Genomic DNA, 12,403 nt, shown 5'->3' with positions numbered 1-12,403 from the left:
TACGCGTTTTTCGAGGAGTGGTCTATCTTGGTCCTCTAGGATCTTTGCTCGCCCCCTCCCCCGCGGGCCCTCGCCTCTCGCCCCCCCCCCCCCCCCCCCCCCCCGCGCAGTGGACACGCGCCCCCGCGGACTCTCGCCCCCCCCCCGCAGGCCCTCGCCTCTCTCCTCCCTGCCGTGGGCCCTCTAACGATGTATGGGAGGGAGGAAGGTGAAAGAGGGGGAATGTGAGAGGGGGAGGGATGGGAGGGGGAGAGAGAGGGGAAGGACGGGAGGGGGGAGAGAGAGAGAGAGAGATGGGGAGGGAGAGAGAGGTTGAGGGCAGAGGGAAAGGGGGATTATCTTTAATGGCAATGCAAAGTTAAGGTAGGTTTTGGAGCTATTATATTTTCTCCTCCATTTGAATAATATTAAACACTATCAAATAATATCAAACAATTGCAACTCCTTTCTAACAACCCTGTCTCCTAAAACAAATATGTTACAGAAACAGCAACTGAAGGAATCAACACTGCTGGGCGTGATGGACTTCCAGGGCTATCGACAGATGCTAGGATGAGAATAATGGACCTGACCTGGGGTAGTGTCCAGAAGCTAGCCCAGAACAGTCAGGAGCGGAGGACCTTCGTTGCTGCCCTACATGCCAGGAGGCATAATAGGCATGAAGGAGGCATGATAAAGTCCTGTAAAATTCGATCAAAGATAGTCTGAGGGTCTCCAATGAGGTAGATAGGACTGTTCTCCAGTTGTCCCAAGAGTTGGAGAATGGATCTGAGAGGAGATTAAGAAGAGCATAGTGAAAGTAAGAAATGTTGCCGTCGGAGTATAGATTTAAAAGAGTGGAGCGATTGTAATGTCTGATTGCAGATCCACTTCTGTCACATGCACACAAAGTCTTGCCTGCGTTGGGCGCCATCTCGTATGACGGGTGTTCCATTAGCATTTGCTTGCGGTCCAGGAAAGAGCGTTCATGTCGCGGCCCTGTTTCCACCAATCTTTCCAGCACTAAGCGCAAGGCGCCATTGTGTGCAGATGCCGAGGAGTGTGTTCAGCTCTGGCTGAACAATTTCTAATCTTGTGACGATGACTCGATAAGAAGAAGCATTTGCTTGGGTTATAATACAGAGCAAAATGGTAAACTATGACATCTGGTTCATGATTTTAAAATGTTATCAGCTTGACTATTAAACATAAAGAGAGCTATCCATATCTAGTGCAACGTTAATCACCTCAGAAAACACTGCAGGCACCAATGTGATTAAATAATCTCCATCGTATCAGTACAGGCCAGTTCTTCAATCTGAAATGTTAACTATTTCTACTTCCACAAATGCTGTCTGACCTGCTGAGCATTTCCTGCATTTTCTGTTTTTACTTCAGATTTCCAGCATCTGCAGATTTTTGCTTTTCTATATCAGACCCCAGTCACACTCAGTGCTTTAGAGATACAGGGCAGGAACAGGGCCTTTGGCCCACCGAGTCCGCGCCGACCAGCAATCGGCCAGTACACTAACATTATGCTACTCACTAGGGACAAATTACAATTTTACCCAAGCCAATTAACCTACGAACCTGTACGTCTTTGGAGTGTGGGAGGAAACCAGAGTACCCGGAGAAAACCCATGCAGTCACAGGGAGAATGTATAATCTCCACACACACACACAACACCTGTAGTCAGGCCCTAAGCTGGGTCTCTGGCACTGCAAGGCAGCAACTCTACCGCTGAGCCACTGTGCCACCCAATAGGATGGGATGGAATGCAATGGGATCCAAACGCGAGCTCATTGAGTCCAACTGCAATCCCTTCAACATTATGGGTTACACTGTTTGAAAACTGATTGTTAATTCTTTAAGGCTGCTAATTAATATCCCCTTCTATATCTCTCAGGTCATTTCATATTCACAATAGCTTTGCCCTCTATTTTCAAGATCATGAGCCATTCCTCATCTCTTCACCCTCCTTAAATTGATTCAACTTTCCCAATTACCACCTTTCTTCATGGCCCCCACTCCCACCCACCGGGCAGGTGGAGACTGAGAAGACCCTGGAGAAGGAGGCCCAGGAGGAGACCAGGGAGGTGGCCCATGTCCCCACCACTACCCCACCCCAGACAGGCTGCCCTGTCATGACTACAGGGCAGCCTGGGTCAGCAGCTGCTGCTGCTGACCCAAACTCTGCTTCAGATTATGGTCAGGACACTATTGCCTCAAGTGAGGTGATGAAGGGCAGGAAGGTACTTGCCTATGAGTTCAGCAGGGAACAAGAATCGGAGCTCATTGAGTGGTATCAGGCAAACCCTGAGTTGCACGATAAGAACTGCCAACTTTATCGTAACAAGGATAAGAAATACTCACTAATTGAGACCAAGGCGAAGGAGTTCCCTGACTGCACCTGTAAGTACCTACTTACTGGGTAGTTTGTCTGTATTTCTGGGCTTCTTCTTGTAATAAGAGCAATGCCCTCTGATGTAGTCATGATGCAGAATGTTTTGACTCCGCACCCTACAACCCGTTTTATAGGAAAACTGAATGATTCCATCGTTTTAAAGCCCAAAATGACATCACATGTCTTCAGTTGGCCTCAGTTGTCGTTGACAGGGTCGTAGCTTGTCGCGGGTGGACGTAGGTTATCGTAGGTGTCATAGGTGTGGTCATAGGTGGACGTCCTATGTCGCGAGGATTGGGTCGCCGGTTGTCGGCAGCTTGACCGATTAGGTTGTTATAGCTTGTTGTAGACATCGTCGTAGGGGGGGTCCAGTCGCTGTTTTTTCGGTGACCTGCTACGACTACGACAGTCGCCAGTAAAATCGCCTAAGTGGGACAGGCCCTTAAGTAGAACAGTTCATAGAAAAAGTGTCTCACCAGTGACATAAATTCTGGTAGAAGCCATTTTCAATTACAATCGTTGCTGAATGGATAATATTATATCTATCTTTGTTTCCTTCTTATGCAGTCTCATTGGATCCAGAATTACTTGCTTTCATTTGGGATCAGTGTGATGAGGAATCCTTAAGGACCTGTCCCACTTGGCAATTTTTTTCGGCGACTGCCAGCATCATATCAGTGTTGCCAAAAGATTTTGAACATTTCAAAATCCAGCGGTGACAAAAACAATGTTGCGACACCTGAAAAAACACCACGCGTCATACGTCATCACTCCACGTCACACCGCAAATTTTTCAGTGATCTGATACATTAGTCAATGATGCTGGAAGTCACTGAAAAAATCGGCAAGTTGGACAGGCCCTTTAGACTCTGTACCTTTAGAGAAAGCCTCTGAGAGATGTGAAGAGGTAGAATCGGATGGATGCACCAAATCTCTTGCCCAGAGTATGGGAATCGAGGACCAGAGGACATTGGTTCAAGGTGAAGGGGAATAGATTTAATAGGAATCTGAGGGTTATCTTTTTCACACAAAGGGTGGTGAGTGTATGGAACAAGCTGCCAGAGGAGGTAGTTGAGGCAGGGACTTTCCCAAGGCCTTACAGATGTACATTGGGAAGCAATCTGAGAAGACTCAAACTACTTCAACAAGCTAGAGTAAACTATAGGAGTTTTATATCCTCATGACACAATGTTTACTTGTGGAGTTGCAATAAACCATCATTAATCAATGTCTGCAACGTTCCATCTTTGTCTTTCCCTAGAGTTAACCTTAACCGTACGTTAGGAAAGGGTTAAGAGGAAAGGAGCTGCATCCTCGAGATGCTGGGGAGATGAGGATGGAGAGTGGGGAGATTGAGGGAGAGGAGGGGTTAGAGAGGGAGAGGGAGGAAAGTGGGGGAGGAGGGGAATAGAGGGATAGTGAGGGGGATAGGGGGAGGTGGGGGATAGAGGGATAGGAGGGGGGTAGAAAGGATAGAGGAGTTATGGAGGGAGGGAGTGAATGAGGGTAGGGGAAAGGAGAGGGAGGGAGAAGTGAGGAAGGGATTGGGGAGGGGAGGAGGAAAGGGGAAAGAAGGAGGGTGAAGAGGAAGGGAAGGGAGTGCTGCGGGATGAGGGGAAATGAGCCGCACCTGCGCAGTTGGGGGCTATGCGTGAGTGGTGGAATATTGCGTTGGGGGAACGGATTGCGTGGGGAACCAGGCCTCCCGTATGACAGGGTCTAGTCTAGTCTTCCTTATAATTGTCAAAATTCCCAGCAATATTCCTTTAATATTTTCTGTTCTTTGCTGTAGAAGCTGAAATAGTTTAATGTTGAGTTCATCACTTCTGGTACAATGAAATTTGCATTTCATCAAAATCGAAACTAGTTCTCAGAAAATGAAACTTATCTGATTATCTTAGAATGACGTCCGGCCAGCTGTTTATAATGCAGTGCAGCCAACTTGGTATCCTAGGTAACTGCTGGAGTGTAACTTAGGCCAGATTCACAACAAACTGCAATGTGGTATTCTATTTTTATTTTTGAAGCAGGGTTTGAAATAATCTGAATAATTGACAAAGCATAACACACAATTAACCTTAAACTTGCTTTTAACTCCTTCAGTTTGTCTGTGCTGTCTGTTAATACGGAAACTAGGATTTATAGTTTTTTTTAAACAATTCTATATTCCCCCAAGTCTTGGAATTTCCAATAGCAATTGTCCCAACACCCAGAATGGATTCTGTTGGTAAGAAACTATTCTGTTTCAAAAGTCTATCAGCCCCTCCCCCCCCCCCCCCCCCCCCCCCCCCCCCCCCCCCAACCCCCATCATTCTTCCCCCACCCATCTTCCGTCGCCTCCCTCCCCCAACTGACCTCCATCTTTCCATCACCCCCCCCCCCCCCCCCCCTCCCCATCCATCCCCACAACTCCATTTCATCCAGCTTCCCCCCCCCCTACCCCCCCACCCCCCCCCCCCCCCCCCCCCCCCCCCCCCCCCCCCACCCACCCCCCCCCCCCCCCCCCCCCCCCCCCCCCCCCCCCCCCCCCCCCACCCCCCCCCCCCCTACCCGATCCGCCTACCACCTTCTCACCCCAAACAACTGATCTCCATCTTCCTACCATCTTCACTATTCTACCTATTGCACTAGCCTATTTCTAAGAAAACCCTCCTGTTTGTCCTCCCAATCTCAGTTTCCTTCCACCAACTAACTCCATCTGCCCACCATCCTGCCTTTATCTGGTCACTGATTATCTTTCAGTGTCTGCCTCATCCTTCCCCATCCCAAACCCTCACCTACCTCTATCTGCACATTATCCCCCCCCCCCCCCCCCACCCCCACCTCACTTGGTTACATCTATCGCCTACCAGCTCCTCTCACCCTCCCTCTTTGTCCTGATGTGGAGTCTCACCCAAAACATCATCTGTCCTCTGTCTCCACAGATGCTGCTTGATCTGCTGAGTTCTTCCAACAGGAATCTGCCTTTTACACCAGGTTACTACATCTGCAGTATTTTCTGTTGATAATAATAAATTAGCACACAGCTTTTGTTTCAGGCTGGAGAGAAACAATTAAAATTGATCCCAGCTCAGCACCTTTGGAGCATTTAAAATTCATTTTGTATTTGCAAGAATATTATTGAATGAAATGCTGATGTAACGTCAGTTCTGAGGAAATGAAACTGAATAAAATAAAAGTAAATTACCGGCAATTTAAGGTATTTACTAAATAAACAGAGCTTTAAGAAGATACTAGACTGTGGGAGCATCACACAGGAGGTCTGGTCCCCTAATGCACTATTCCAGATCTCCACCAATTCCAATATTGGTGGCCAGTGGGGGGGGGGGGGTGGGGGGGGGGGGGGGGGGGGGGCATGCTATCTGGAGCGCTAGTATGGGTGTTGTGGGCTGTAGGAACTGTTTTCTAGAGGGCTAGTATGGTCATTGTGGGCGAAATGGATTATTGGGCTGGCGGCTGTCGCTCAAGCCTGTTGTGTTGGCAGCTCACTCACGGCTGGTGGGCTGGCAGTTGATTCACAGCTATTCCTTGAAATTCCATTTCAAGCAGGGTGCAAGCCCACCAAATTCAAGTGCAGTTTCATACCACTTCAAGCAGGTGCAAGGCCACCAAATTCAAGTGCAGTTTCATACCACTTCAAGCAGAGTGCATGGCCACTAAAGACAGCGAGTTGTGACCTCTCCCTCCTCCATATTGCAGAGATTGAGCCACGCCCACACTTGCAGGTTTTATAGTCCCTCCCCCTCCCACCAGAAGGGGGCATGGCCTTCATGGTGTGAATGACAGGAGAGAGAATCTCAACATTATTTAAACACTAATAACTCTTTTATTTTTCATCGATGGGAAAAATCTTTGGCACCTGATGAGCGGAGGGGGACTCTGTGTAAGATGGCCACAAATTTAAGCTGTACGTGGTAACATTTTTCTAAAATCAATATAAAGCACAAACAGGAAGTGGTCAAGATTATATAGAAGGCAAGGCAAATTTAATCAGGCAAGGCAACCTTAATCAGGCAAGGCAACGTTAATCAGGCAAGACAACCTTAATTAGGCAAGGCAACCTTAATTAGGCAAGGCAACTTTAATTAGGCAAAGCAACTTTAATTAGGCAAAGCAACTTTAATTAGGCAACACAGCTTTAGCATTTCCAAACCAAAGGCAACACAGCTTTAGCATTTCCAAACCAAAGGCAACACAGCTTCAGCATTTCCAAACCAAAGGCAACACAGCCTTAGCAATTCCAAACCAAAGGCAACACAGCCTTAGCATTATCAAACCAAAGGCAACACAGCCTTAGCATTTCCAAACCAAAGGCAACACTGCTCTAGCATTTCCAAACTATATTTTGAAACCACATTAAGGGCACTGACTGGTCAGTAAAACCACTCACATTTTAGTAGACATGTGTTCAATGTTATTCACAGCTCAGACTGAGAATTGCGACCTCTCGCTCCCCTATCTTGCAGAGAACTGAGGCACCTGCACACTTCCGGGTTTTATAGTCCTCCGGAAGGGGCGTAAACTTCAGGAGAGAGAATCTCAACATTTTTAAAACACTAATAACTCTTTTATTTTTCATCAATGGAAAAAATTATCTTGTCCTGCGCAGCGGAGGGGGACTCTCAGTAAGATGGCCAAAAATCACAGCCATAAATGGCAGCATTTTTTCTAATATCAATATACAGAACAGCAGGAAGTGGTCAAGATCAGATATTTAGTAATATAGAAGATTTAAGCTCTTGAATGCTGTATGATATTTGCAAATATAATTTACTGGTTCGTACACATTCTTGCTCTATACAAGGAAATACTTTAAATCTTGTGTAATTGCCTCGAATAATGACTAACTTTAGGACCCAGAAGAGTACACTTGGCTTGCTATATATATTGGTTCTTCAGCGAATGTTGAGAGAACTTGTTGGCAAAAGACAACAGATACTCACGGAACCATCTTGAAAGGTGATGTAGAAAATATTTAAATTAAGATTTATGCAATTAAATTACAAGGTGGAGGTTTTGCTAACAACATCCTGATAAATATCTGTGTTTTTTGGGACCAGGGGGGTTTGTCATCTTTTGCAGTCAGACATTGACAAGTATAATTCAACTTGGATATCTGGGCAGGTTTGCGGAGATGAAGGAAGGAAAAGGGAAGTAAAGAAAATGGTATATAAAGATGGGAACACATAAAGTTGCTTAAAATATATAAAATGTAAAGATGCCTTAATTTTTTTTTCCTTTATAAAATCTTTGACGTTTTAAACTTCTTGTGCAAAGGGTTTTACAGCAGTTATAATGGCAGAGGCCAGTTCCCTTTGACAGCATTGAGAACTTTGAAATACATTGAAATAAATTTCTCTTTGAAATACATTGAGTGAGTCATTTTTTTCACTGGCCTGGAGAAGTTGGCACACAGAGTGGAAATGTGGAAATCCTGAAGCCACTGCCAGTTCCTGCCTGGATAACAGAGAACTGATGTGAACGGGTGATCGCTGGTTGGTGTGGAAAAAGTGGGCCGAAGGGTCTTTTGCATGGTGTATCTCAGAAAAAAACGTTACCTTTTAACTATTTGCTGAAGTATTTAAATACAAGTTCAAAGCAAGGTTTATTTTTAAATGGTTTATTTTTCTCTTCACAGAAAAATGGTTTTAGCAATGCTTATTCTGGCCAGCGCTGGTAGTGGTGAGTAGAATCAATAAGTAGACTTTTGATTTATATAACTTTAAGTGACCCCGGCATTCCCTCTCTCTCCATCCCTTCCCCACCCAAGTTGCACCAGCTTCTCGTTTTCACGGGGTCTTCTTGCTCGTGCTGCTGGGAGCGAATGATTATTGTGTTCGAGAAACTGCCCTCACCTCTGACGACCCCCCCCCCCCCCCCCACCCCCCCCCCCCCCCCCCCCCCCCCCCCCCCCCCCCCTCCCGCTCTGTCTCTGTCCCCCCTCATACTCCCTCTCTCTCCCCCCTTCCCTCTCTGTGCTCTGTGTCGCTCTCTCTGCCCTGCATTAGTCAGGATTCTTCTAACTTGAAGGCCAAAAGCATTTAACAAAGACTATTCTAAGGTCAGATGCCATAAGTATTAGAAATTATTTACTGTATTTTAATAGTGTGGGCAGGACTGTGTTGTGACTACTAAAGCTGCTGCCTCACAGCTGCAGTGATTGGGTTCAGTCCTGACCTGCCTTCGTGGAGTTTGTCAATTTTTCGTGCATAGGTTTCCTCCAGGTAAGGAGGTTTCTTCCACATCACCAACGCATGCAGGTTGGTGGATTAATTGTCCAGCGTCAATTGCCTCTTACCTGTAGGTGAGTGGTACCCGAAGGGAGTAGATACAGTCAGATACTTATGTAAGGGGAGAATTATATGAGATTAGAGTAAGTGGATGCATATTAGTCTGGTTGGGCCGAAGAATCAGAGCACAGAATTTTATTACATTAATACCGCAATTCAATATTTTATTTTTCTGATTGTTGTTCAGAGAGATGTAGCCCTTGTGTAGGAAGGTGCTGCTGATGTTGGTTTACACCAAAGACAGGCACAAAATGCTGGAGTGACTCAGCGGATCATTATGTTACTCCAACATTTTGTGTCTATCTTAGATGTAACCCTTTCTCCTCAGTGTCTCTGCACTGCAGTTTCTTGCTACTTTTTTGATCAGGTTTCATTAGAGGCTGTGCTGAGCCGAGGGAGGAAGTCCTATAAGATACTAAGATGAGATTAGATGTGCTGTGTATGTTCCCCTTCAGTTTTATATCAGCTACAACTTGTGCCCATAGCACAGCCTCTTTGATTTGGTACTGAGGTGATCACAAAAATGTAATTTGGTGGCACATCTCCCATAATATTCAAGTGAATAGTGCATTCGCAGGAAAGAATTGCAGATGCTGGCATAAATCAAAGTCTGAAGAAGGGTCTCGACCCGAAAGGTCACCCATTCCTTCTCTCCAGAGATGCTGCCTGTCCCGCTGAATTACTCCAGCATTTTGTGTCTTACAGTAAATGTGCATGTTGCATGGAGTGCTATCTTACCCATCATTAAATTGCTTGAATGTACCTTTCATAGAAATAGTGCCACCTAAATCCCTGTGTGTTCTTGGTTTGTGTTGAGCTCCTGTATTAATGTACTCTGATCAAATGGGGATGTTTCTTCCTTTAGCCGCTTTCATTGCTGCAGCCCCCTTTGTTTTGGGGGCAGTGGGCTTTACCTCTGGTGGGATAGTGGCCGGTTCTGTCGCTGCAAAAATGATGGGTACCGCCGCTGCTGCCAGTGGAGGAGGTGTTGCAGCTGGAAGCATGGTGGCTCTTCTTCAATCGGCTGGTAAGGCCCAGTGAAGAGAAATGGGCATCTCTCAATCTTCCTTGTTTAAATTCTTTGTGCTGAACATGGCGCGGAATAACATTTTCATATTAAATACACCAAGAATGTATCTTTATAGCAATGAATTTAATTCTGTATATTTTAATTACACCAACGTAAAAATAAAATCTGTTTTGGCTTTTCTGTAAATATAAATATAAAATTAAGATCATTTGAAGAACAATTCCTCTGAATAACATCAGCTAAGGCCAGTAGGCTGTGTGAGCTTCGGTACATAATAGGGTAATGAAAAGTCTTGGTCCGCAGAAGTGGGAAAGAGTTATCAGTGAAGAAAGCAGACGGGCACTTCTCTGGGTGAGAATGAGACTCCAGAGTGGTCGGGTGCCACTGTGGTTCCATGGTATATGAAGTCTCAGATCAGTAGAGAACATTATGAGGGGAGAGAGAAACAACAGTTAGAGGTTGGGTAGTAAGAGGAATAAGGTCCTGCAGACTGAAATTTAAAAGCCGGATCTCTCTGTTTGTGATGTTAAGATTGCTTGCACTGTGAGGGTTTAAATAGGTGGACAGGATGTGTGCCTAGCTAAAGAGCTTGTGCAGGCGAATAATTGGGATTGCTTCTGGAGGCGGAGGGACCTAAGCAAGAATGATGGATTGCACCTAAATGGAAGGCAACCGTTATCCTAGTAAGAGATTTATGTGTGCTCCTCAGAAGGTTTTTAAACAAAATTGGCAGGTGGAAGGGAAGATTTAGTGCAGCAGTTGTGGAGGCATTCTGGGGAACGTAGAGGATTATCAAACAAATCCAGTGGGCAGAACAGAGACAGGTTAGGAATCATGGAAAGGCTAGCACAGTCGACTGTGTTTGTGTTAATGAAGCAGACCCCACAGGTAAATCATTTGGGCATAGAGCATGGATCAGCACTTGGAATTATGATGTTATAGCAACCACAAAAATATGGTTGAAGGAACTGGCAACTTAATGTGCGGGTGCGTAGAAATTTCAGATGGGCCAAAATGAATGCAAAAGAGAAGGGAAGGGTCACACTACTCATTATGGAGAAGACAATAGCTGTACAGAGAATCATAGAATATAGAATGTACAGCACAAGGAATGGGCCCTTCGGCATTTAAGAGACTTTTGCATAGGCACATGGATATGCAGGGAATAGAGGGAAATGGATCATGTGCAGACAGATAAGATTTGGTCGGCATCATGTTCGGCACAAACATTTGGGCTGAAAGGCCAGTTCCTGTATTGTCCTATATTATGTGGGAGAAAAAAAGAAAATGTGCATAAAATTGCAATGGTAGTGCAAACCTCAATAGATTTCCATTGTTGAGTTTGGATTCGGGTTGATTTAAGAACCTGATAGATGCAGGAAAGAAACTGTTCCTGGACCTGGTGATGTGTGACTTCATGGTTCCATACCTCCTGCCCAGTGATAGCAGTTAGAAAAGGCATGGCTTGGATGGTGGGGATCCTTAATGATAGATGCTGCCTTCATGTGTTAGTGCCAGGTGGCATTGTACCTATGCTGCTCAGGGATGAGGTGTTGGTTGTTAATAATTTCAGGGTGTCTCAAATTGTTTACAGCTCATTCTTATTTGTTGTTTCCTGCTTTTCTTTAGGAGCTGCTGGACTGTCTGCCGCTGCTAGTACAGCAGTTGGGGTTGGAGGTGCATTAGTTGGTGCAGCGATCGCACGCTGAAGAGAAGAATGGCCTAAATAAAATTGAACAAATTACCGTTCTTAAATTCTGACTCATCTGTAACTGTTCAGGCTGCTTACTTCTTCCTCTTGCGTGTAGCATGCACAGCCTAAAGTTGTAGGACAACTTGTTCTATTTGATCTTATTTGATTGTGCGCATTAGTCGAAACAGGGCGGACCACGTGAAGGTTGCAATCTTGCACCCCAGCTGCTTACTGGGATGGGGAACATAATATTTTGAGAGGTTCTGATGTTTCTTCTCACAGGAGATGTTCTAGAACTGAGGGGCATAGTTTCCAAACAATGGATCACCTATCTCAGGTGAAAATTAGGAAAGATTGCTCTCAGATGGCTGTACCTCAAACTTCTGTACCTCTTGCCTCATGGCAGAGGGGAGATGAAGGAATGACTGGGATGAGACTGGTCCTTTATGATGCTAGATACCTGGCTATGAGGCACCGTGATGTGTAGAAGCAGACAATAGAAGGGAGGACAATAAAGGTATGGATATGGACGATATGGATATGTAATGCTATGGATGAGAATGTACAAGATATGATTAGTAAGTTTGTGGATGACACAAAAATAGGTGGTAACATATGGAGTGAAGATGGTTATAAACTTGTTGGGGGATATTGATCAGCTGGGCAGGTTGGCTGAGGAATGACTAGAGATCAATTCAGATAAGTGTGAGGTGTTGCAGTTTGGGAAGTCGTACCAGGGCAATGAATAGTAAGGCAATGTGGAGTGTTGTAGAGGTGAAGGATCTCGGAGTACAAGTAAATAGCTTCTCCTCAGACCAATATCCTGACCTTAACTGATTCACTGATTACTTTGTAGGCTCTGCCTCAAACGTCTCCCCTCCCCAACCCCAATCTGACTAACCATCATCCCCTCACCTCACCTGGTTACACCTGTTGCCTTACCAGCCCGTCTCATCCCTCCCTCATTGGCCTGATGGAGAGTCTCGATCCAAATCGTCATCCATCC

The 12,403-nt window shown here is 45.5% G+C and overlaps 1 protein-coding gene across 1 annotated transcript; it reads left to right on the top strand.

Annotated features, from left to right (window-relative positions):
* Positions 1–7,296: 7,296 nt before the first annotated feature.
* LOC129715862 (interferon alpha-inducible protein 27-like protein 2A) lies at positions 7,297–11,459 on the top strand. The gene is made up of 4 exons (XM_055665749.1): positions 7,297–7,343; positions 8,023–8,066; positions 9,540–9,701; positions 11,334–11,459. Exons 2-4 carry the CDS (start codon positions 8,027–8,029, stop codon positions 11,411–11,413), a joined length of 282 nt encoding a protein of 93 aa, XP_055521724.1. The 5' UTR covers positions 7,297–7,343; positions 8,023–8,026; the 3' UTR covers positions 11,414–11,459.
* Positions 11,460–12,403: the final 944 nt, after the last annotated feature.

The sequence above is a fragment of the Leucoraja erinacea genome, unplaced genomic scaffold (assembly GCF_028641065.1).
Source record: "Leucoraja erinacea ecotype New England unplaced genomic scaffold, Leri_hhj_1 Leri_145S, whole genome shotgun sequence".
In the NCBI taxonomy this organism is placed as follows: Eukaryota; Metazoa; Chordata; class Chondrichthyes; order Rajiformes; family Rajidae; genus Leucoraja; species Leucoraja erinaceus.
The sequence above is the reverse complement of the archived record's forward strand: the minus strand, read 5'-3'. Positions and strand labels throughout refer to the sequence as shown.

Bases quoted from the DNA above. Each gene is read 5' to 3' on its own strand.
- LOC129715862 (XM_055665749.1), top strand. From the start codon at position 8,027: ATGGTTTTAGCAATGCTTATTCTGGCCAGCGCTGGTAGTG. The intron at 8,067-9,539 runs GTGAGTAGAATC...TTCTTCCTTTAG, and splicing joins TCTGGCCAGCGCTGGTAGTG to CCGCTTTCATTGCTGCAGCC. The intron at 9,702-11,333 runs GTAAGGCCCAGT...GCTTTTCTTTAG, and splicing joins GGCTCTTCTTCAATCGGCTG to GAGCTGCTGGACTGTCTGCC.